The sequence below is a fragment of the Diabrotica undecimpunctata genome, chromosome 7, assembly GCF_040954645.1.
Source record: "Diabrotica undecimpunctata isolate CICGRU chromosome 7, icDiaUnde3, whole genome shotgun sequence".
Lineage (NCBI taxonomy): Eukaryota > Metazoa > Arthropoda > Insecta > Coleoptera > Chrysomelidae > Diabrotica > Diabrotica undecimpunctata.
The window spans coordinates 73,296,827-73,324,056 of record NC_092809.1 but is presented as its reverse complement, the minus strand read 5'-3'; the positions used below and the strand labels follow the sequence as shown (position 1 = coordinate 73,324,056).

The 27,230-nt window shown below is 33.6% G+C and overlaps 1 protein-coding gene across 1 annotated transcript; it reads left to right on the top strand.

Moving 5' to 3' along the window:
- Nucleotides 1-1,170: 1,170 nt before the first annotated feature.
- On the top strand, nucleotides 1,171-26,984 carry LOC140446457 (uncharacterized). Its single transcript, XM_072539011.1, has 2 exons — nucleotides 1,171-2,295; nucleotides 26,868-26,984. Exons 1-2 carry the CDS (start codon nucleotides 1,171-1,173, stop codon nucleotides 26,982-26,984), a joined length of 1,242 nt encoding a protein of 413 aa, XP_072395112.1.
- The last annotated feature ends 246 nt before the right edge of the window (nucleotides 26,985-27,230 follow it).

Here is a 27,230-nt window from a genome sequence, read left to right as displayed (position 1 = left end):
AGCCGAAGGGCAGGGAGCTTCTGGAGAAAATCCGAACGCCGAAAGGCCCGGAATTTCTAAAGAAATCTCCCAAGCTGATAGGCAAGGAAACAAAAAGGCTGTCAGAGTAACAGCGTTGGAAGACGTTGATCTCATGACAGACGAAGAAATTAGGGCTGCAAAGCTATCTGGCGTTTCTAAAGCCAAAATCAGTAGGCTGGTGAAACAAGGCCAAGATTACGTTCAAGCCAAAAGGGCTGTAATCAAGGCCAATTTCATCAAGGCGACTGAAAGGACAAAAGAGATGCCGTCAAAGCCAATAAAGGCCATGACAAAAGTAATACAAACCCAGAAGATCGATGGCCCAAAAAGGCTAAGGTCAGACGGAAGCACACCACCCGAAAGCCAACGCAAAGGGAAAAGGCCAAGAACCGAAGGTGTGACTTTCAGCGAAGCTGCCGCTTCTGTTAAGGTTGCAGTGGTACTATCAGGATTCCCGGAAGCCAAGATGGATATAGACAAGCTTACGGCAGTCGAAATAGCCATCTTGGGTGCGTATGACAAAATTCCGGAAGCAGGACCACAGGTTCGCTTCCTGAAGAGTACATACAGGCCGGGTTTCCTGGAACTTAACTGTGCGGACGACATAAGTGCGCGGTGGCTGAAGGAGGTGATTCCAACCCTGAGGCCTTGGGAGAGTGCATCTCTCAGGGCTGTGGAGGGGAAAGACATATCCAAGCCGCACTCATGCACTGTCTTCGTACAGGACGAGCATGGGGAACGTCTTGAGTCCAAAAGGATCCTTAATAGACTAAGGATAAGTAACCATGGGCTCAGGACACATCTATGGACAGTCTGGGGTAGAAAACCTTTAGAGAAAGGGGTGTTATGGACCTTCTCGATGGATTCTGAATCTCGAGAAGAACTCCAGAAATTAAAAATGTCACCCTTTTTCGGAGTAGGACGGTTAACGTTCCGACCCAAAGAAATGAAGACAAAAACACGGAATGAAAAGCCAGTAGCAACTCGTTCCAGTGAAACAGAGGAGACCTCCCTACATATGGAGGTTTAGGACGAGGAACAACCTTCTTCGGGTGGAGCTGACACACCCATAAGGACTAATGTCCACGAGTGTGTCGGACCCACGGAAGAAGGAATGTCCACAGATCCAGAACCGGCCATCTCTTCGCAATGAAGAGAGAAATAAGGCTCCTGCAGGCCAATCTTCAACATGCAAAAGCCGCATCGGCAACGCTAGTTAGAAGATTGGAACAAGAAGGCATTGATGTGGCCCTCCTGCAGGAGCTTTGGAGGATAGGTGAGAAGATTGCTGGCCTATCAACCAAACAAGGTAAGGTTTTATACACACCCAAAGCTGTAAGGCCAAGGTCGTGTATAATTCACAGTAATAGAGTAGATTGTACATTAATCCCGGTGCTCTGCACTGATGATATTGTTACAGCTGTTCTAACTATAACCACGGAAGTAGGAGAGAAGAAACTGGTGGTGTGTTCAGCCTACTTTCCAGGTGATGGGGCTCTGTGTCCACCAAGCATTATAAGCGACATAGTTGCATATTGTCTAGGAAAAGGATTACAGCTCATTATAGGATGTGATGCCAACGCACACCACACCGTGTGGGGAAGCACAAACATTAATGCAAGGGGTGAGTCTATTTTGAATTTAATCTTATCTGAAGGTTTGGTTATATCCAATATAGGAAACAAGCCAACTTTTGTCACTAAGGCACGCAAAGAAGTGTTAGATTTAACACTCTGCACGAGCAGGATAAGTGATATAATAACAAATTGGGTTGTGTCTGACGAACCCTCATGTTCGGATCACAGACATATACGATTTGATCTTGATATTTTTCCATCGAAAATTAAATACAGGAATCCTAGAGATACAAACTGGGTAGGATATAGGGAGTCCCTCAGTAAAAATCTCGAGGAATGTACGATTTCGTTTAAAAGCCCAGAGGTTATAGATTCGGCGGCAGAAACGATAAGCGAAGCTATTATGGCGGCTTACCAGGAAAATTGTCCAGAAAAAACAAGGAAAAGTACGGGCAGTAATACAGTCTGGTGGAACAACAGCTTAAGGAAGATGAGGTCGGAAGTCCGAAGCCTATTTAATAAAGCCAAAAGTAACCAAGATTGGGATGCCTACAGGTATAAGCTAACGCTATACAATAAAGAAATTCGGAAAGCCAAAAGGAATTCATGGAGAGAGTTTTGCGAGGAGATTACAGATATCCCGGCATGTTCTCGAATCCATAAAGTCCTGGCAAAGGATGGTGCTACAACCAAAGAAGTGGGTTTCCTAAAGAAAGATAATGGCAAATTTACGGACACCAAAGGGGAAAGTCTTAGAGAACTAATGAACACGCACTTTCCGGGCTCAACAATTCTGGATGATGCAGATAGGCAAACCAACATAGACCAAAGGCTCACTAGACCAAGGTCTACAGATTGGAAAATAGCCACAGCAATCACAAGACCAAACAGAATTAGATGGGCTATAAATAAGTTTCGGCCATATAAGTCTCCAGGGACAGATGGCGTATATCCAATACTGTTGCATATGGGATTAGAGGTATTGATACCACACCTATGCAAGCTCCTCAAAGCCACTTTAGCATGGGGGATCGTACCGGAAATATGGCAAAAGGTCAAAGTCATATACTTGCCTAAGGTAGATAAAGTATCAGACCTAACACCAAAGTCATATAGACCGATAAGCCTATCTTCTTTTCTATTAAAAACGCTGGAAAGGCTTCTTGATAGGTACATCAGAGACGAAGTGCTAAAAGATAATCCTCTAAGCAATCGTCAATATGCATACCAACCTGGCAAATCTACGGACTCTTCGTTGGATGATCTAAATAGGCTTATCTTAAAGTCAATGGAAGACAAAGAGATAGCAATGGCCGCTTTTTTAGATATAGAAGGGGCATTTAATAGTGTTACCACCAGCTCTTTGATAGGGGCTATGAGTAGACGAGGTGCACCTGCGGTAATATGCAGATGGATAAGGGCATCCCTGGAGAATAGGACAGTAATGTCCACTCTGGGTAAAGCAACCATCAAAGCAAAAGTAGGTGGAGGCTGTCCACAAGGAGGAGTTCTGTCCCCTCTACTTTGGGCAACCTTGGTAGATGATCTCCTCAGACATCTGTCCACAGAAGGCTTTTATTGTCTAGGATATGCTGACGATATAGCAATCGTTGTCAGGGGCAGGTTTGCTCAGGTAGTGTCTGAGAGAATGCAAGCAGCCCTAAATATAGTTGACGACTGGTGTAAACAAGAGAGACTGATAGTCAATGCTCAGAAAACACAAATTGTCAACTTCACCAAAAAAACAGCACTACAAGGCCTAAAACCACCGGTGCTAGGAAGAACAGAGATTTCATTTGCCAAAGAAACAAAATACCTTGGGGTATATTTTGATCATAGGCTTACATGGAATACTCACATTCTAAAAACCACACAGAAAGCTACTATGTCCTTGGGCAGATGTAGAAGAATGTGCGGTAAGAATTGGGGACTTAACCCCAAAATGACTCTATGGTTATATACAAGGGTTATTAGACCCATGATAACCTATGGCTCGCTATGGTGACGTGGTGGACAAAGACGCAGCAAGTGGGAGCAATAAGGCTGCTAGGTAATACACAAAGGCTAGCATGCTTGTGTATTACGGGGGCCTTAAAAACAACTCCTACTACATCGCTGAAAGTCCTGTTGAATCTACCACCACTTCATATCTTTATACAGGGCGAAGCCAGATCCGGGATGCACAGATTAATCCATAGTCAGCGACATATAAGCCAGATGCATGGTACTGACAACAGAAAGCTAATCGAGGAGCTAAAAGCCGATATTGTGATGGGGAAACCTATCGATGCAACAGTTAGGAGATATAGCTTTAACAATAAGTTCACAATTAAGACACCAGGCAGGGAAGACTGGAATAAAGGTGTACCCATACAAGCTGCTGCTACCTGGTACACGGATGGCTCAAAAACATCGGAGGGTGTGGGAGCCGGCATAGTAGGGACAAATCAAGGGATAGATTTCCCGGTAAGTCTATCTAAGGATGTGACAGTTTTCCAGGCGAAAATAACTGCAATCCATCACTGCGTGGAAGAAATAGAAAGGCAGGAAAGAACGTTCTGTTCAGTTGCCATCTTCACAGATAGTCAGGCAGCGCTTAAGGCACTCAATTCTGTAGAGGTAAATTCTAAGCTAGTATGGGATTGCGTGTGTGCCCTAAATAAACTAGGAGACCGTAGCAAAGTTACGGTAGCCTGGGTACCGGGGCATGAGGGTCATAAGGGCAATGAAAAAGCAGATGAAATGGCCAAACAAGGCTCATCATTGCCATTCATTGGACCGGAACCCTTCTGCGGAGTTGCTAAATCAGTAACAAGAACGGCTACAAGGAAGTGGGTAGCTCGCAAATCTCTGGAATGGTGGAGGAATTCACCAGGACAAAGACAGGCGAAACAGTTCATTACAGAACATTCGCCAAAATTTACGGCAGACCTAATAAGCAAAGACAGGAAAACAGTCAAGGTCATAGTAGGTCTTCTAACAGGGCACTGTAAGCTGAATAGGCACTTGAAGCTGATGGGATTATCAGATGATGACCTGTGCAGATTCTGTCACCTCGAAGAAGAAACAGCAGAGCACATTTTATGTCAGTGTGACAGTCTGGCAAATGTGCGGTTCTTTGCATTAGGAGAAGAAAATCCACCGGCAAATAGCTACATGGAAGGTACAGTCTCGAAGCTACTAGACTTTATAAAAAGGGTCAGGCTAGAGAATGTTATCTAGGACTAGAGGACCACAATAGATCTGAAAAGGTCGCAGTGGAATAGGCCGAAAGGCCACCTCTCTTAATCTAATCTAATCTAATCTAGCAAACATGTCACGCACAACAATGTGGAGAATACTCCATGAAATGAACTTTGTTTTTTGCAAACGAGGAGTAAAGTGATTGATTGAACGGCCCGATATTCTAAAATGGAGGCATCAGTATTTTCGTGAGATAAAAAAATTTCGTTCTCTAGGATACACCTTCGTTTATTTGGAGGAAACTTGAGTGAATGTTGGACATAGTGTTTCCAAAGAATGGAAGGACCTCTCAGTGGCTTCAACCAGGAATTCGTTTGTTAAGGGGTTGTCAACCAGCCTAAAACAGCCGACACACCGAGGCCTCCGATTTGTTATAGTGCATGCGGGTAGCGAATTGGGCCTTGTAGAAGGTGCTGCTTTTTGGTTTTTAGCTAAAACAACTCAGCGGACTATCATGATGAGATGGATGGTCCTATCTTTGAACAATAGTTTAAGGAGAAGCTGCTTCCTAATCTTGCAGAGAAAACTGTTGTAGTGATGGACAACGCTTCGTACCATTCGAGAAGAGAAGAAGTGATTCCGACACAAGCCTTCAATGAAGATCAAATTAAGCCATGGTTGCTATAATAAAAAAAGATATCTTTAGAAGTTGTAAATACATTAAAGACAAATATAATTAAAGTAAAATACATAAAAAGACATATTGCCTCACACAACACAGAGTTTAAGACCACCGCTATGGAGCAATTAATAAGAAATGCAAACTATTGTAAACTTTCTATCAAAGAAGAGCAACCATTTTGAGTTATTGACGGGTTGATGGACGATTTTGATCCTGTGGTAATAAATGTGACGGATGACAGTGACAGTAATGAAAGTGATAGCGATGATAGAGAAGATGAGAATAATGTTAATATGCAGTGAGTAAATTATGTGATAGTGTGCAACTCGGCGAACACAAAGTGCCAAATCCGAAAAAAGTCTGTAAAGAATACCTAGTCCGTGAAAATTAGGTAATAGTGAGAAGAATTTCATATAATATATCTCTGACATTGAACTCGCATGTAGCAGACCAAACTTTGGACTATATATATATATATATATATATATATATATATATATATATATATATAATATATATATATATATATATATATATATATATATATATATATATATATATATATATATATATATATGAATTGACACTAAATAGAAAAAAGAATAAAATAACCACATAAGCAGAATGGGAGAGATACGTGTAGTCAAAATAGCAAGAGATAAATCATTAATCGGTAGAGGAAGTATCGGCCTACCTCGCAAAAGGAAAAGGATGTTGTGACAACCTTCCATAGAGGTATCAATCCGCCAATGAACAAGCATGATTGCTTATAAAGAGGAAGAAGAATAAGAAGATAAAAAATATAACTTTGATACGCCGAAATTTATTGGGATACCATGTATATTTTAATATAATTTTAAAATGTAGCTTTTATCCACTTACAAACTAATAATTTAAAATTTTTAAAATTTTTTTAATCTTTCGCTATAATCTTTCGTTCCGTTAGTGGTGATTCACCTTGTATGCAAGGAAAAAATTTTATGTATGTAATTGTTGTTATTACTTACATAAAAATAAAACTAAAGCTGCACTTGTGTTTTTTAGTTACATCTTATGCAATTAGCATAATTATTACAAAGCGTTTATGAATTTGAATGTGTAATGTTAAACAATAGTAAAATTTAACTACTCGTATTTTTATTAGTCCTATAATAATTACATACCTATATCCTTCAATTAAAGAAACAAGTATTTATAATGCATTATTTTGTATTCAACTATACAAATGCTTTTATTAGTGAAATTAATTAACTACAACTACACATTGCTGAATACGGCTCTGATTAGAATGAATCATATATAAACAATCTAATATCAACACTTGCCTAAGAGTCTTGGCAACACTGATCTTTATAAGCACAATGTTATTTTCTTAACGTGGAACGCTCTATAGCTATGGAGACCTGGTCAAAGACGTGAGAGATCAAGTACAAAAAGCAAATAGACTGGCAGGATGCCTTAATAACACTATATGGCGAAACAGACATATTGACATTGAGATAAAGTCAAGAATTTATAAAGCCAGTGTAAGACCAAGAATGACATACGCCTCAGAAATAAGACCCGACACAGCCACAACGCAAAGGCTACTGGAAACGGCAGAGATGAGAGTACTGATAAGAATTACAGGAAGTATGCTGAGACATCGAAAGAGAGATGAAGACATTAGAAGAACATTTACAGTGTGTAAATGAATGGACACAAAATAGAAAAAAAGAATGGAATAACCACACAAGCAGAATTAGGGAGACCCGTGTCATCAAAATAGCAAGAGATAAGTCACCAATTGACAGAAGAAGTATCGGAAGACCGCGCAAAAGATGGAGGGACAACGTTTCATATAGGTATTAATCCGCTAATGAACAAGCGGAATTGCTTATAAAGAGGAAGAAGACGAAGAAGAAGATAAGAATACTTGACTCATGATTTAGATTGCACATATTTTATAATATTTTTATTTTAATTATCTATAATTAATGCCAATTTTATCAAATAATTTCAAAATATTGTCTGTCCAGCAAGGACCACGAGGAGATATGAACCTTCTGTGTAAGGAATGGAAATATTCGGGTATGTTAGTAAGAATATACAGTTATATTTTTGTGTGCACTTTGTTTTTATTATTTTTTTTTTTTGTTTTTTGTGTTTTTTTTTGCTTTTTTTCTCATATACTTCTCCATGGGCAAAGAGATGCACTGATTTATTATATATTAAACCAATAGTTGTGATACATGACTTACGTATTACTTTTTCCAGAGCTAGATTAAGCAGTATACAGGAGAGAGGGTCTCACTGGCGCAGCCCGTTATTTGTTTTAAAAGGTTCAGACAGTTCTTCCTATTTTCGTCCTCTATATTAAACTTTTTCAAGGGTTAGTTTTTTAAAATTACCAACTGATTTGTGGTATTTCTAGCGCTTTCATTACTTTGAACATTTCTCTTCTATTCACAGAGTAGTAGGCTGCTTTTTAGTCTATAAATATGTAATAAGTAATAATGCCATATTCCAGTGTTTTTTCTAAAATTTGTTTCAAGGTTGCAATCTGTTAATTTGTCGATTTACCACTTCTGAAACCAGCCTGGTATTTTACTACTATCCGTTTTGCATACGACGTCATCCACTGCCGTCGTACTGTGGAAAATATTTTATATTTGTTGTAAGGACATTTAAAAACATTTTTTTTTTGCATGGTGCAAAGTATTCCAATATTTCAATCATTGTGAAGAGATTTCTGTGTCCATATTTCTTTTAAAAGCTATCTATTCTGGACGATTTGTTTCTGGCTAGTTTTTTAAATGCATCTTTAACTTCAAGAATTGTTGATGGTTTCTCTTTCCTCTTGTCTGTTCCCCGTATCTAATCTCTTTCGCCTTTCAGGTTTTCTTCTTCCTCTATATTAAGTGCCTGGTTAAAGTATTTCACCCATCTATTCAATACATATTTTCTTGTTGTTAGTAGGTCGCCATTCTGACTTTTGCATTGTCTTGTGGTTGAATTGAATTCTTTTCTGTTGATGTTAACTTTCTTATAGAATGCTCTGAATTATTTCTCTCTGTTAAGGTTTTCTATATATTTAAGTTCCTTATTTTTAAGCTATTTTCTTGTGGCATTTTAAATTAATTACTATTTCAATGGGAATAAGCCACAATTAAAGGTTAAAATACGTTTATTGACGTTTCAATTTCCATTTTGGAAATCGTTCTCAAAATACAAACATTAGTAAATTTACTAATGTTTGTATTTTGAGAACGATTTCCGAAGTGGAAATTGAAACGTCAATAAACGTATTTTAACCTTTAATTGTGGCTTATTCCCATTTAAATAGTAACTCTTTTCTTTTCTTCTTTTTTTGTGGTAATTCTCTACAGCTACTCTAGTTCGTCGGGTAAGCATCTTTCTGTAAGTTTTATTGTTTTCTTTTGTTACATTCTTCAATTTATCGTCAAACCAATGATTTTTACAGGCACAAATTTATCCATTTATCCATTTCATCTTTCGCTGCTGCTTCAATGTCTTCCTTTATTTTGGTGCAGTAGTCTGTCTGGACTTTTGACTTACATTTTGATTCGTTAGACTGTTGATGATGTTTCCTGAGTACCGTTCTGCAATTGTCGCATTTGTCAGATTTTGCAAATTCCATTTTTTTCTATCTCTATCTATCTATCTATTTAATGTTGAGATTACTAGGCAATGATTTGAGTTTATGTTTGCTCCTCTATTACTTCTGCAGTTTATTACGTCTGTTCCATGCCTTAAATCTATTAAGATGTGATCAATCTGACATCAAAATAGGTGCTAGCGACTGTCATATTTAGTGCTGCTGCTAAGTTTATCAGTCGTAATCCATTATCGCTACTAATGTTGTGTAGGCTATGCTTTCCTATGTTGGGCACAAAAACTTGCTCTTGTCATATTCTTGCATTCATGTCACCTAATACAGTCTTAATGTCATTTCTGGAACATCTTCTGTAGGTTTGCTCTAGGTCTTTGAAGGACTGCTTTTTATTTCCTCTGGTTTGTCATTAGTTGGAGCATGTGCATTGTTTAAACTGTAATTAAAGAATTTCCCTTTTAAGCGCAAATAGCACATTCTTTGACTGTAGGCTTTAAAGTCAATAATAAGGCATTTTGTTCTTTGGTTTACAATAAATCCCACCCCATCCATGTGTTGGTTTTCATTGCAGCTATAATGTATGAAATGGGTTAGTTCTCTTGTCAAAAGTGCCAGTTCCCGTCCACCGCATTTCCTTCAGTGCTAAAACCAATACTTCGTACATGTTTACTATGTTTAGTAACGATGTGAGAACTCCAGTTTGATACAGAGTTCGGGTATTCCATGTTCCCCATAATAATTCAATTTTTAATTTTTAGAGTCCGCGTCGTGAGTTTCGTCCAACTCATATTTACTGAAACTTAAGCATTTCTAATCTAAAGTTTCAAGACATATTATCATTGCACCGTGGTATATGCTTAATTATGTTATACATCGAGATATTTAGATCCTAAACATTGAAGGCAAATTTGTCTCACTTAGTGGCACTTATGAAAATAGACTACTGAACCATCCAAATACGCTTGTCCAAGACATATTTAAGCTACCGAGGAAGATAAGACTAAAACACAGTGACCCATTAGATCGTTCTTTACCTGTAAATATAGAAACGATAAGTTTATCATTTTATATCTAACTCTGTGTGTATTTTAACTATGCTGTTTTTTTTTAAATATATTAGTATAAAGTGTCTTTGTAAACTGTTGTGTGTAAAACTTAGAGGTCGCTGGTTAAATGGATAATAATGAAGAAAAAATGCAATATTTTGATTGTGAATAAATAGCAATTAATTTAAATATTACGAAAATTAGCTAGCGTAACTCACTGCTTTATCTGTACAAAGAAAAAACTTACCTTTGAAATATGGTGTATTAATTATGGTAGCCAGTAGAGTAGAGTTGTATTTGCACAAAAGAGGGGCGTTTCGATAAACTCAACATGATTACTGTACGCTGTTTCGATAGCAAGTGTCTTGAGAGATCAAAGAAACCTCTGACCGTTCTTAGGTGATCCATGGGGCAAGTGCACCCCTATAAATTAGCGCTATGTTAATACTCTAATATTGTAATAATCTAACTAAATGGTCACAGAAATATGATACTTTACAGCGTTTTCTGTGCTTCCAACATACTTTACAAATAACAAAAGATAAGTCAGATTCTTTAAACTTAAAAACAGACTACATGTGCTAGCCAGTTTTACAATGAGATTTTACTGAATAGAAAAAAAAATAATATATTTTAAAGTAAATAAGTAGTTAGAATATAATATTAAATAAGATCATATTATATTACAGTAATAAAAATATTAAATATAAAATATGTAAATAATTACTAAATACTTTCACAAATAAGCGTTATTGATATTTCAAATATTTATATGTATTAAAAATTTATCTCAAAGGGTTTTTGTCACTGAACGGATTTTTCCTGTATTAATTACGTGGTAAACTTATTGATTATTGTTTTTTATTTGTAGAGACAGATTACAATTAATAAACGATGTATAAAAACAATAAATTATTCCATGCATTTGGTGTGTAGCTGGATGAGTGCTTTCAAAAATCAGATTAAATGTTAAATTTTTTACTTTTGTTTCGAAACTATTATTTTTTTTAAGTATAGTTTTGTATTGTGCTGTACTATTAAAATTTTTTTTTATAAAATATTGTTATGAAATACCGGTCCTTGTAGCATTTTAAAATTCCTTGGTTTATATTGAAATCCCCTCGTATATGTTAAAACACCGACATATTCTTTCAATTCCTCGTTGCGTCGCCGAGTTGATATAAACACGTTTTTACAGTTTGTTTATATACCACGGACGCGTATTTCTTTTTGTTCATACCAAGTTAGGCGAATGTATTTTAAAGATAATTACCTGACTCTCGGTAAGGCCGGAGGCTAGTAAAGTTTGCATGGTTGGTCATTGAGAACAGACGTCGTGTCGGTGTGTTTGAAGAAGCCGGCAAAATTTGTTAGAAGAAGTAATGTATACTCAAAGTAATGTATCAGTTCCAATAAGAGTAATCACTGTTTTTTATTTGTAAGCTGTCTCGCATCTGAAATGTTTGTAAAACGGCGTTTCCAACAAATTTTAAATTTAAAGTAAAGAAATTTTAGTGAAATCCAGGTAACTTTTTTGCGTTGATTTGTGAAGATAAATATTTTCTAATAATAATTGCTTAATTAATTGTAATAATTAAAATTATAAACGTAGGGTGTGGCCATAGCTGTTATATTATTTGTTCTGGTTTAAGATTTGGTATTGACATATGACAGCTAGCAATATTTTTGACATTTTGTAAATATCTAATCATATTTGAGACTTTGTTTTTGTTTTGTTTTTAAAAAAAGGTTAACTTCTGCACATAGTTTCATTTAGAAATATATTTTTTCATTTGTAATCAATTTATTTCTGCTACAAATTATCGCCCAGTAACAATTGTAAGTATTGTAGTATCTCCAACTTCAAGAGTTTGTAACTGATAGGACATAGTAAGTGTTTTTCCTTTGTTATTTTGGTATTTATCTCTGTAACTATTTTTAGTGTTTTTCTTGTATTACCATCTATTTTTGTAACTGTTTGTGGTGAGACTACAATAAATGTTTAATTTTTTTCACTAAACCATTTTCTCTATTTATTTTAAAAAAGATTCTAACCCCTTTTCTTGTGTTTTTTAAGAGAAAAGAGCCTTTTTCTTTCATCCAGCAGGATGTTTCCTCAAAGCGGCGTCCCATTTTAAATAACTAGAGTCCTTTTTTGTGTTTTATTTATTCCAGGAGATTCATGTAAGTACCCCCTTGTTTAATTTTTTTGTAGTTGCTCCAATTCAACCCCCTTGCCATTCACTTATGCACGACCCAGTTCTCCAAATAAACCCTGAGAGCCGTTCGCAACAGTTTCGTTTATTTTCCTTGCCCTATCTCTACCTCAATAACTTCTGTCCCCAATTTTCAACCCCCTATAGTAAAACCCTATGTGGTAGGCAAAATATTCTTTACATCCTAAGTCACGCTCTGTATGATTAATCTATACCTTGCTGTATTTTATATGTTTTATGCGATATTTAATCCTATGATATATTTTTTCCGGATGTTTTCAGATATAATATAGCGAATGGGCTGTTTATTTTAACGACGAACTGTATATTCAACTCGTGAAAATTTTTTGTAAAATAAATTAATCTCCGGAGTCATTTCCAGCACTCTAGAGGATTTCCAGAAAATCCACATGCAATTTTTTACATGAGCATGTGCGGCATCACTCCTAAAAATCCCTTAATAAATCCCCAAATCCTCCATATTTTGTTGTATAAATATTAGGGGCAAAAAAGTAACACGTTGACTTGCGATTCGCAACTCGTTCTCACAAATCCAAATAGATATGATGTTCCGGTTTCACCATAAATTATTTGGTTTATTCCTGTCTGGATAGATACATTGACCTTGTACTGGGACGATTATTGCCATTTATCTTCTAGAGTGTTGTTATTGATTTTGTTGATGCTGTTTAAATTATTCATTCAACCCTTGGTAAAGACATCAAAGGAGTTCGGTAACAAGGGGTTATGGGAAAATAGGTAATTAAGTCAAGACGCTGCCTTTATACTTTTATGGTCTGGGTATTTATATTCATCGCCTCTTTTAATATAGTGGATATATTTTCTCCATCTAAAAATAACTTATTATTTTTGAGATACACATTTTAAGACAAATTTAGTTATATATTAGATAACATTTTAGAGCATTTTATGTTTAAACTCATACTCATTTTAATGCATAAATATAAAACCAGAGTTAAATTTACAAAATAGTTTAAATGTAAATACCTACATGTGTTTCTGTAAAAAAACGTCTGATACAATATTGCGAAACAACATAATTTTGTTTATCAATCGTTTTCTTCTTGTTGTGCCGCCTTGTTTCGAGATTTCGTGATCCAAAAAATCTCAATTAAGCAATTGTAGCTTTGGAAACTGCTCTACGTAAGATTTCTGTAAAAGAGTGGTCAAACCATCTTCTCAGGTATTTCAGTTAGGGTAAAACATCAAATGCAAGTCTACTAACCAACAGCTGACAAACCAGATGAAGAAATTGAACAATTCTACAACTAAATTAAACAAATTCTCCAGAGCACAAAAACATGAAACTACGATTATTATGGGAGACTTCAACGCACAATTTGGTGCCGAAATAACACAAGATATAACCGGAAAGTGTGGACTTGGAGAAAGGAACGAAAGAGGGCAGAGACTAATATAGTTCTGCCAAGAAGAGAATTGCATTCGAGCAAATATTTTGTTTCAACAACCTAAAAGACGATTATATACCTCGAAATCTCCAGCTGATTAAGAAGGAAAGATAGTCAGAAATCAAATCGACTACATTATCATATTAACAGAAGGTTTAGAAACAGTATTACATCTGCAAGAACATTCCCAAGTGCAGAGGCAGCAACTAATTACAATCTGCTCTGTGCTGGATTGAAACTAAAATTAAAAATAATAAAAACCCCGAAAGCTTAGAAAAAAACATAATAATCGACTCATAAGAAATGCCGAAATAGCAGATAAGTTCGGAAAGAAGATAAATCATGAAATTAAAAAACAGCTAGAAAGATCTGAACAAGAAAATATCGGACAAAAAGTAGATATGATGAATTCCGTCATGGTTACCATAGCAGACGAAGTTTTGAAATCAGAAAAAGAGCCAGTAAAGAAAAAGGATTGCATGACGATAACATACTAGACCTTATTCGGCAAAGAAGAAATTGTAAAAATAAAGATGAGACTTGATATAGAGAAATATATCGACAAATAAGATACGAGGTTAATCGAGCAAAAGAGGCCTGGATGGAACAGATATGTCGTGAGATGGAAGAACTACAAAGAAAACATGACGAGTTTATTATACACAGAAAACTTTAGAGAAGCAGAAAACAGAAAAAACTACCTACACTCAGAGAAAAAAAACTTCTCACTATATAAGAAACTCCAAAGGTAAAATTATTTTCGATTTAAACAAAAAAAAGGAAGAATGGACCAACTACATAAAAAAGCTCTTCCTGAATACGAGGTCACCACTTAACACCACAAAGTATACGAATACTGGTATTTTACATACAGAAGTAGGGAAAGCCATGAAACAAAGCAAAAATGAAAAATCTCCAGGCCCTGACCAAATACCATCAGACTGGCTCAAACTTCTAGACGACGACAATGTCTCAGAACTAAAAAACATTTATAACTACATATACGAAACTGGAGCACTGCCACGAATATGGTTGGAGTCTACATTTCACCTACTTTTAAAGAAAACCTAATACATCATCATGTAAAGACTTTAGACTAATTATTCTCATGAGTCATCTCTCAAGCTACTTCTTAGGATAATTCTTAAGCGAATCAAACAGAAATGTGAAGACACAATGGGAAATAAACAATTCGGTTTCAGAGAAGGATTAGGAACAAGGGAAGCTTTGTTCTCAATGCTAACACTACTTCAACGATCATGGGAAGTACAGAAACCAATTTACGTCTGTTTTATAGATTTTGAGAAGGCGTTGGATACGGTTCAACATGGTAGGCTGTTCGAATATCTAGAAATGATTGGAATTGATGATAAAGATCTGTGACTTTATCAACATCTATATTGGAATCAAGAAGCTTCTATTCTGGTAGACGACAAAGAAACAGACAAAATTTGTATTCAAAGAGGTGTTAGACAGAGTTGTGTATTGTCCCCAACTTTGTTTAACGTTTACTTAAAAATCATTTTTAACGAAGCCTTGGAAGGGCAATTGTGGAGTTCGAATCGGGGGAGAAACTATTAACAACATCAGATATGCAGATGACACCGCGATCATGGCTGAAAGTATCAAAGATCTGTAATTCCTTATCGATCGAGTCACTAGATAATGCTCTAATAACGGACTAAGCATAAATACAACAAAGACAAAGTTACTTGTGATTCGTAAACAAGACCTCAGCGCTATACAACTAATTGTCATTAATGAACCGATAACAAAAGTTAACCATTTTAAATACCTAGGATGTTGGATAAACGAGATACTAAATCCGCATGAAGAAATTTAAACTCGTATAGAAATTGCACGAGGAATATGTATGAAAATTTGATCTATTCTAAGAAATTCTCAGCTTAACTTACAGCTGAGAATTAAGTTCCTATAATGTTATGTGTATTTTCTATTACTGTATGGATGTGCAACCTGGATTATGAAGGTTAATATGATGATAAGATGTGGTTATATTGTAGAATGCTCAGAACATCATGGGTTTAACACATTTCAAACAGAGCAGTCTTGAACAGAGTAGGTCAAGGTGAAGGCAAATTATTAAAGATGATAAAAAAGAGAAAACTTGAAAAAAAGGCATTGGTAGGAAGAAATACTTATGGCTCCGAAACGATATCGGCAAATCGTCATTGAAGCCACCCACGCCTAAAACTTGGGCACGGTACTCAAAGAAGAAGAAGAAAACATCAAAAGCCACTACTTATTCCTTCTTATTTTTTACCATGTAGTTCCAATATAGTACGGAGTAATTAATATCTTTCACTTCTTAATACATGACTTAAATAAGGTACATCGGGGTAAGTAGAACCTTGAATTTTAATACTTCCTCTTTGAAGTGTATTGACTAAAAAATATGTAACGTCTGTAAATAATTATTTTTCTAATTATTGTACTATGACAGGAGAGATTAAATTTCGATTCAGAGCCTCTGCATATGACGCTCTGATGATACCTAATGAGGTTAAAATACGTATAAGCGGATGACAGATACCCTGCATTGAAATTAAATCTAAGACCGTCTTTCTGTTTTAGTTCTTTACTCGGTTTGGAGTACTAGAATATTATAGATTCCCTTGTCGACTAATTTATTACTCTGTCTGCCTTGCAAGTTGTAGAAATTTGTGTTGTGCTAATGTTAAAAAATATGTCTCTAAATCTGACTTATTTTTGACATGACTTCTGGAGAGACACTAATTGCTACACAAACATTTGAGCAAATCACTCCTTCCAATTTTATATTGTAACTTTATTTTTGCAGTCTATGTGTTACACTTATCTCACTAGTTTTCGGTAAGTATTACCTGAGTGACATTTTTACTATCAAAATGTAAGCAAATTTGCCAAGGTAAGAGTAAATAATTATCCTTGATATATGTTACAAAAAAATATTATTTTCAATAGGAAATACATTACGTAAGCCACATTATATGTATCAAATGTAACGTTAAATACTATTTTCGCCTTTACCGACTCTAGGAGATAGTTAGTCTATATGGTAAGTTCTATTATCTTAAGCTATTTTTTTAATCTTTTTTACTTTACTACATTTTGATTTTTTTCCAATTTAGCAACAGCGTCATCTGACGTAATCACTTTCGCATCAGCGCAGATTCTTTTCTTTTGGTGATAGTTTTAGTATTTTTTTTTAATCTGCTCCAGAGACAAGTCTTCAAACGTTTTCTGCCGATGGTTTAAAGTAATTGAGGTGTAGCTTTAAGACACACTGATTTCGTTTGCTATTGTGATTGCTCTGGGTACTACGACTGTTTGTAATTGATCTGTTGCATTAAAAGTAGATGTAGCTACACCTGCCCATATCTTTTGAAAAGTGTACCAACGTTTATATGTTTGTAGTTCATAATTTTCAAATGGTATTACGGCGTCGCAAAATGGAAAAATTCCGACCTTTTTCAGTCTACGTTTAATAATAACTAAATCTATATTCTTTTTTATTTTTTATTCTCTCTCCTGTTGCCGACAAGAATGTAGCGTAGAATAATTTTTAAATAATTTTAAACTGTTTGTCCTTGTTTAAGTGTAGTGTTATGTACAATTTATGTTTAAATTCATGTTTATTTCATTCTGCGATGGATAGCCCAAATTTGACGAAATGCCCCTGATGATGCTGTAGAAAGCGAAAGTACGTGGGCAAGATTTTATTATTAAAATTGTGCTCGATATTTTCCTTTAATTTTTTCAGAGTTCATTTATTCGAGCATTCAACCTTATATCAATCAAATCTATATTTTCCAAAATTTACATTATAACATCAAAAACGAATTTGGGATTAGGTACCTTTAGTTTATTTGAGTTAAGGTTATACTTGTAAGGATAAAAATATTTAAATATTTGCTCTATTGAACAAAACTACTCAGTATAATAAAGAGACGCAGGCTGGAATTGTTTGGTCCCATTATGAGACACCCCGAAAAATATGAACTATAAGCAAATTTATGGATTTTGAATTGTACTACAATGGTTTATATAGCTTACTTTAACTCAATCTTACTTAGGCTCTTTTTCCGTGGTTCAGTATCTATGCTGTTGTATTTGCAAGTAAGAGAACCATAAGAAATAATAAAATACATAGATATCCAAAATAAATTTCATCAATTAAAGAAAAAAAAACAATAGAAAATGTCATATGTAAAATTCCGCAATATAACATCAGCAACAAAAATTTATATATCTGGTATAAAATGGAACATGTTTCAAAATTATGATATATTAATTATGAGAAAACCAAAACACACAAATCACATATCTCTAGCATGTTTGACTAGACTAGATTGTAGAAACAAAAGCAAGTTGTTTCTCTAATCACATCGATAACTTTTAGTAAAAAACAAACTTATCTTTCTATAATTATCCTTTTTGACAAATGTACGATAAAAGTTGAAATTGCAAATTAGACCTGCCGTATTTCTCATTATTTCCTAAAGTTCCCCCTTCGCAATCAAAAAGCTCCATTCCAAGATGTATCTCTCCCACTCTTTCTTTCGGCAGAACCTCCATACACTCAACATATTAGCCAGACTAGCTTAGCAACAAAATTACTACGTCATCCCGACTAATTTGGAATTACCCTTTGTCAACCATCGAAAAGAACTTTCTATATTCTTTCTTTAAATAATTTATGTATATATATATATATATATATATATATATATATATATACACCGGTATTTAGGCGCCAAGCCCTTCTGGTAGGGATCTATGGAGAAGTATCACCGAGCTGCAAGCCCTTATCTCTTACCGTACTGCTCCACCATAGGCCGATCAGACACCAGAATATTCTAGTCTAAGCCGCAGATTCATCTAGAATTTTAAACTGTCGCGTTAGCCTTTTTTAGTTTTCTGTACACCGTGCTGGAGCTCGAACCCGCATCCACTGAACCATTCGACAGTGAAGCAAATGAGAATCGGCCGCCTAGCCCGCTTGGCTATCTGACCGACACAATTTATGTAAATTACTTATAATTTTTCCTAACTACTTTATATTTACAAAGGCCTACAAATCAAATTTAATTTTCGGAAAATCCCAACGGCTATTTACACTCAGTGTTCAACTATTCTGTGAAATCTTTCTTGGAGTCATTTATTTTATCAACCCTCACTTTCACCATTACAAATAATTTCTTATTTTAAATTTAATCCTAACCAAATACCTGCAATTTATTTTCTTACTTAGTTTTCCAAATAGAAATGAAACATTCTAATTATTCAATATTTTATCAAATTTAATATTATTCAAATCCTAGAATTCAAAATAGGACTTATGAACAATTCATTTTTATTCGCAATCCTGCTTCAATTTCAGCTTTAGGTCAATACCATCTTCACACAATTCACAAGTCACAAAATTGATTTTGAAAACATTAAAAATCATAGCCCCCATCCGTTTACCTTCGACATAACCTCTCTTAAATATATATATATATATATATATATATATATATATATATATATATATATATATATATATAAATATATATATATATATATATATATATATATATATATATATATATATATATATATATATATATATGTATATATATATGTATATATATGAAAATTACTTAGTTCTCGGGAAGAACCGATTTAAGAATTTATTACTTGACGTTTCGGCACCCATTTTGGAGCCATTATCAAAAGTGATACGGTTCCGTTCGAGTTCTAGGTCTCAATCTGCCTACTCCCCTTACTCGAGACGTACCAGTATCGTGTTCTGTATAAATACAAGAACTGTCTCTCGACACTGAGGTCTCAATCTGCCTACTCCTCAGTGTCGAGTGACAACCGGTCTTACCCTGTGTGGCTGCTTTTATACGCGCTGTATACGCAAGAACGGTATGCGCTGACGTGTTCTGAACTGACATGGCCTGAGCTGTGTGGGCGGGAGGTCGCTGAAGCAGGGGTCGCCATGTTGCCGGCAATCGTTTCGCGTCATCGTGCGTAATTAAGCTGTTAGGCCGTTTTTCGTTTTCCATAGCTTCACGAATGATTCTTGATTTTAAGGAGCAGATAGAGGCGATGGTGTTTGCTTTTTCGAAACCTATTTTGTGGCATGTTTGAATATGATGTTGGGATAGGGCTGAAGGAGTATCGGAATGTTTGACAGATATAGAATGTTCTTAAATACGGTAATGGATTGGTCGGTTTGTCTGTCCGATGTATGTACGTGGGCAACTAGAACAAGGTATCTCGTAGACACCATGGTCTTCATTAGGAATTTGCTCTTTTACGGATCTGACGAGATTGGACAACTTGGAGTGAGTAGTGAAGATGGTTTTGATATTTAGAGGAAAAATAGTTCTACTGATCTTGTCAGTGACACCTTTAATAAGAAGTAGAAAGATTTTGGGTTGATCCGGCAGCAAGGTTTCTTTTTTGGATGGAATGTGGTTTAGATGTTTTTGAATGCTCTTATTTATTTGGGTTTTGCGGTAGCCGTTTTGTAAGAGTGTTTGCCTTATTGAATTAATTTCGGATGACCTATGATTGTTGTCGCTAAGTCTTATGGAGCGAGAAATGAGAGTGTGGACAACTGAATTGAGTTGGGCGGGGTTGTATGAGTGAGTTTCCGGTACACGGAATAGGAAAAACTGCGAGGTAAGTTTTTCTGAATAAGAATATCAAGGAATGGCAAAGAGGCTTTAGACTCAACTTTCATCGTGAATTGAATACTAGGATGTATTCCATTCAGGTGGGAGAGGAAGAGATCTAACGTGTCTTTACCATGAGGCCAAATGACAAAAGTGTCATCAACATACCGTAACCAGCAAGTGGGTTTGGTGGACCCCAAACTCGAACGGAACTGTAACACTCTTGAAAATGGCTCCAAAATGGGTGCCAAAACGTTGAGTAATAAATATTCTCAACGCGGTTCTTTCCGAGAACTAAGTCATTTTCATTCATCTGACCGCGGAAATTTATCCGAATATATATATATATATATATATATATATATATATATATATATATATATATATACATATATATATATATATATATATATATATATATATATATATATATATATATATATATATAAGAAATACTGGATATTAGTGACTGTCAATATAAACAAACAACACAGTTTATTAGGGTTGCAGTCAGAAAATTGGCCGGGATGTTAATGAAACACTCTTATGACTTTTCGTCTAGCTTTCGGAATCGTTTTGTTCCTTTTTCAAGACACTATAATAAGAAAAAAGTGTAGATATTTATAAAATATCACAAATCTTCAGTGCAACTTACTAGTCGTTGAGATTATTTACAAAAGCATAGACACTCAACATTAATAACAACACACATAAAATATAAAATAGTGGACAAAATACATTTAAAATTCTTTAAAATTTAGGTACAAGTAGTAAAAATTTTGTTGTCATCTTTTACTAGTGTGTTTTAACTCTGGCACATAGAGAACAAAAAGAAAAAATCCTATGATTAAAAAGTAATTAGGTGTATTTAATATCATGTTTCTTTTTAAGAAATACTAGAGGCCCATCTTAGGTGATTTTAATTTTTAAACCTGTCTTAATGGTATGCAACATGTTATGCATATAACTATAATTTGTGTGGGTACGGGTACAGGTAGATATTAATTTTATTTTGGATGTTTTTCCAGTAAGTAACAATAAATGTTGCTCAGTTTATCTATGTCTGACTTTTTATTGATGCAAGATGTACTTGATTTTATGGAACACATTTCCAAGAAAACACGTTTTGAATGGTTCTTTTCCTTTGCCAAAATACAGGAATCCTCGAAATTAAATTCATGTTTCAACGTTAATGCATGTTTCGTCAATGCACATGCATTTATTTTTTTGGTTTTTATATCGCTACGATGTGAGATCACCCTACTGTGAAAATTACGAGATGATTCTCCTATATATATTTTGTTGCAATTATTGCACGGTATAGAATAAACAATATTCGATGACTCCTGTATTGTGAAAGGATCTTTTGTTTTTGTGTACAACTTCGATATCGTTTTCACATTTTTGGTTGTAATTTTTAAATCACTAACATTTTTGAAGATGTTCATTAGCTTCGGTGTCAAAACTGGAATGTAAGGTAGGCAACCATAAGTTATTTTGGATGGTATCACTGATGTGTTCTGTGTCAATGTCAATTGTCGGACCTCATTGTTATGAAAATTTTGGTTGTCAGAAAAATGCGAAGGAAACGGAGAACCGAAAATGAGTTTATTTAACAGCCCTATAGGATAGGAGTTCTCTTGTAATATAGATATCAGCTTTTTTAATCCCTTGTCTCTGAACTCGATGTGTGACAAGTTGATAACCCTAGTTTTCAGGGCCAAAACCAAATTTGTTTTTATCTTGGATGGATGTTGAGAATGAAAGTTTATAAAACGGTTACTAAAACAAGGTTTACGATACCACTCCGTCCGTAGCATGCCATCATTGCCACTGTATATATATGCCAATTGCCATTGTATATATATATATATACATATATATATATATATATATATATATATATATATATATATATATATATATATATATATAATAAAGTTTTATTTTGAGGTTGCAGTCATTAATAGGGCAGGAAAGTAAAACTCTTTGTTCTTTAATCAAGCTTTCGCAAAATTTATTTGCTTCTTCAGGATATGCTAAAATATGGTATCAGTAAATACAACGAAATTAGAACTAAATAGCATTGTATAAAACTAGTAAAAAAAACTTACAGCATGAGGTTAATCCATTAAATTTTCAAATTTGCAAAACATTAAAACTTAACTTATTTTAAAAATTATATAGTTATGTAAGTACAATATTCCAATTTAATTTAATTTTGTAAAAATTCATTTTGACATTGATTATGTTGATGTTTGATTTATGTCAGAAAGACACTCGTTTCTGTTTATTATATTTTTTGTTGTTGATAACTAGCTCTTGATTGTTATTATGGTTACGTACAAAGTGGCGCCAAATATGAATATTTAAATTTTTTGAAATTCTAATATTTATAGTCAGAAAATCTAATATTGGAAAATTATAGTATTAATTTTCGTAAGACAGAATGTAATTATAGATATTGCTTAGTTTATCAATATCAGTTTTTTTATTAACGCATTGATATTTATTTATGCATACCATTTCTAAGAATTCTCTTTTATTTAATTGGTTTTCGCGTCTTAATATATTAGTTTCATTGAAATTAAATGAATGATTTTTATTAATTGCATGATCTATTAATGCACACGTATTTTTATTATTTCTAAGGTCACTTTTATGTGATGTTAGTCTGCCTATTAGATTTCTAGATGTGTGTCCGATGTATGACTTATCACAATTTTCGCATGGTATTATATAAACTACATTTGAGCTTTCCATAATGCTAATAGGTGATTTAGTTTTTGTATACAATGATGCTAATGTTTTAACATTTTTAGTTGCAATTTTAATATCAGAATAGTTAGCAAAGACTTTAGTTAGTTTGGGTGTTAATGTTGGTATGTAAGGTAGTGATGTGAAAGTAAATTGAGATTGCACGATTTGTTGATTTGGTTCTCTTGTTTGATTCATGTCAATCATTCTATTATTAGGATTATTAAATAAAAATTTGTTAATTATTTTAATTGGGTACGAATTCTCTAATAAAATGTCTTTAAGTTCTAATAACCCTTTGTTGATGTTATTGATGTGTGATAATTTGACTATTCTGTTTTTTAAAGCCAATATCAAATTTATTTTCATATGAGGTGGATGTTGTGAATGATAATTAATAAATCTGTTACTAAATATAGGTTTTCTGTACCATTCAGTGCTTAATACATTTTGTGCATTACGTTTGATTTTTATGTCAAGATATGGGATGCTATTTTCTATCTCTTTTTCACATGTAAATTGTAAATGTTCACTATAATTATTAAAAGTTTGTAAAGTTTCATTTATTTTGTCTGCAGGTAAAGCAAGTATTAAGTCATCTACAAATCGTTTGATAAATGGGATATGAAAAGGCAACTTTTTTAAAGAATCTCTTATTAAATCGTCTAGTACATAATTACATAATATACATGATATACTTGAGCCCATAGGTGTGCCAAAAATTTGTTTATAGAATGCATTATCAAAAATCAATACATTAGAATCAAAAATGTTCTTAAGCACTTTAGAATTCATTTTTGATTCTAATGTATTGATTTTTGATAATGCATTCTATAAACAAATTTTTGGCACACCTATGGGCTCAAGTATATCATGTATATTATGTAATTATGTACTAGACGATTTAATAAGAGATTCTTTAAAAAAGTTGCCTTTTCATATCCCATTTATCAAACGATTTGTAGATGACTTAATACTTGCTTTACCTGCAGACAAAATAAATGAAACTTTACAAACTTTTAATAATTATAGTGAACATTTACAATTTACATGTGAAAAAGAGATAGAAAATAGCATCCCATATCTTGACATAAAAATCAAACGTAATGCACAAAATGTATTAAGCACTGAATGGTACAGAAAACCTATATTTAGTAACAGATTTATTAATTATCATTCACAACATCCACCTCATATGAAAATAAATTTGATATTGGCTTTAAAAAACAGAATAGTCAAATTATCACACATCAATAACATCAACAAAGGGTTATTAGAACTTAAAGACATTTTATTAGAGAATTCGTACCCAATTAAAATAATTAACAAATTTTTATTTAATAATCCTAATAATAGAATGATTGACATGAATCAAACAAGAGAACCAAATCAACAAATCGTGCAATCTCAATTTACTTTCACATCACTACCTTACATACCAACATTAACACCCAAACTAACTAAAGTCTTTGCTAACTATTCTGATATTAAAATTGCAACTAAAAATGTTAAAACATTAGCATCATTGTATACAAAAACTAAATCACCTATTAGCATTATGGAAAGCTCAAATGTAGTTTATATAATACCATGCGAAAATTGTGATAAGTCATACATCGGACACACATCTAGAAATCTAATAGGCAGACTAACATCACATAAAAGTGACCTTAGAAATAATAAAAATACGTGTGCATTAATAGATCATGCAATTAATAAAAATCATTCATTTAATTTCAATGAAACTAATATATTAAGACGCGAAAACCAATTAAATAAAAGAGAATTCTTAGAAATGGTATGCATAAATAAATATCAATGCGTTAATAAAAAAACTGATATTGATAAACTAAGCAATATCTATAATTACATTCTGTCTTACGAAAATTAATACTATAATTTTCCAATATTAGATTTTCTGACTATAAATATTAGAATTTCAAAAAATTTAAATATTCATATTTGGCGCCACTTTGTACGTAACCATAATAACAATCAAGAGCTAGTTATCAACAACAAAAAATATAATAAACAGAAACGAGTGTCTTTCTGACATAAATCAAACATCAACATAATCAATGTCAAAATGAATTTTTACAAAATTAAATTAAATTGGAATATTGTACTTACATAACTATATAATTTTTAAAATAAGTTAAGTTTTAATGTTTTGCAAATTTGAAAATTTAATGGATTAACCTCATGTTGTAAGTTTTTTTTACTAGTTTTATACAATGCTATTTAGTTCTAATTTCGTTGTATTTACTGATACCATATTTTAGCATATCCTGAAGAAGCAAATAAATTTTGCGAAAGCTTGATTAAAGAACAAAGAGTTTTACTTTCCTGCCCTATTAATGACTGCAACCTCAAAATAAAACTTTATTTTACATAACGTGTCAGTCAATAATACCTAACTACTTTATATATATATATATATATATATATATATATATATATATATATATACATACCGGTATAGTCACGCCTTTCCGGTGGAGATCTAGTCGGAAGGCCGATCAGACACCAGTGTATTTTAGTCTAAGCAGTAGATTTATTTTATAATTTTTTTTTAGAACTACTGCCTTTTCATTTTTCTATCATCGGTCCAGGATTCGAACACACTTCCACTAGAGCATTTCAGCTGTGAAACGAAATGAGATCGACCGCCTGCTCCGCTTGGTTATCTGACCGAATAATAGTCAGGAGGAATTTAAGTACATGAATCTTTATTTGTCTGTGATTTGGTATGCCCTTAATACCTTTAAAATTTCACCATGCACTTCATCAGGTCACTACATAGTTACTTCTTCGTTTATTATTTCTGAGCGTAAGGATTATCTATTTTGGACTGTCTTCGTGCTGTATCATTGATTAATTCTCACATGTATTTGTTTCACTTTCATATTTGCGTTGTACTATTTTAATAGCCGTATATTTCATTATCATCATGCTTTTTTGCTCTTTTATTTTCCATGGTATATTCTTATGCATCTTGTTGTAGTCAGTGGCATTAATTTTCTTCGCTTCTCCATCATCTGCAATATTATATATCGTATCCATTCTTGCTTCTATTTATAATTAAGGTTTTCATGTGAAAGTATATTATTAGATGTCTTCATTTCGGTCCACTATTCTTCTATGCCGCTACTAGCGTTTTCAACTATTTTCGCAAAACTCTTATTTATCTCTGTTAATAAATTTCTCTGGATGTTGTGTTCTTTCATTAGTAGAAACATGTACATGAATAATGAAATATTTCAAATAGTCATAAAAAATTCTATATAAGGAAACTAAGAATAATTAAAGTATTTGTATAATACTTTAGGACAGGCCTGCAGGACAAAAAATATATTTTTTATAAATTTGTCTAAATTTGGAGACATATTGTATATTTTTAACTATTTTTAAATTATAATTATAGTTTTTACTGTCGTTTGTTGTGCTCTAGTTGACTATACGAAAGTTTATATTTGTGGTCAGCCATAACTACAACCTAAAAAGATCAGCTCTTACACTTTTTACAAAAATAGATTTTATTGCCACCAGATTCCTTCAGTACTGATTAATTTTCCAAACTGTTGGATTAGTTTTCGCTCTCTATAGGCACATATCAACTTTCCGCTATTTTTACTTCTCTATTGGCTAATCTAATTTCCTTTCGTTTTCAGGCATCTTTTGTTGTGCTTTCGAAATCACTTATGCTGCTATCAAAAACACAAAGGAGTGTGGATCCGTTTAGGTCTACTGGTTTTATGGATTATATACCGCATCGTAAGATAGAGTAATAGCTTATTTTAAAGTACGCGAAAGGGCGTTTAGAAGTGAAAAGAAAAATTAAATGAGGTTTTGAAGTTGTCAATAACATATCCACTATATTTACTAATTTAGATAAGACCAGCTCTTTTAATAACATAATCAAAGGGATATCCAACGTGATTTTCTATGATTTTCTTGCATCTACAGTTTTTGTTTAACTTTTTATCAACTTTTAGAGGTCTTAAAACTATTATACATATTATTATATATAGAAC

Excerpts from the sequence above, each read along its gene's own strand:
- LOC140446457 (XM_072539011.1), top strand. The coding sequence starts at position 1,171 with ATGAAGAGAGAAATAAGGCTCCTGCAGGCCAATCTTCAACATGCAAAA. Across the intron at positions 2,296-26,867 it reads ATGGTGCTACAACCAAAGAA|GCATCTTTTGTTGTGCTTTC; the intron begins GTGGGTTTCCTA and ends TTTCGTTTTCAG.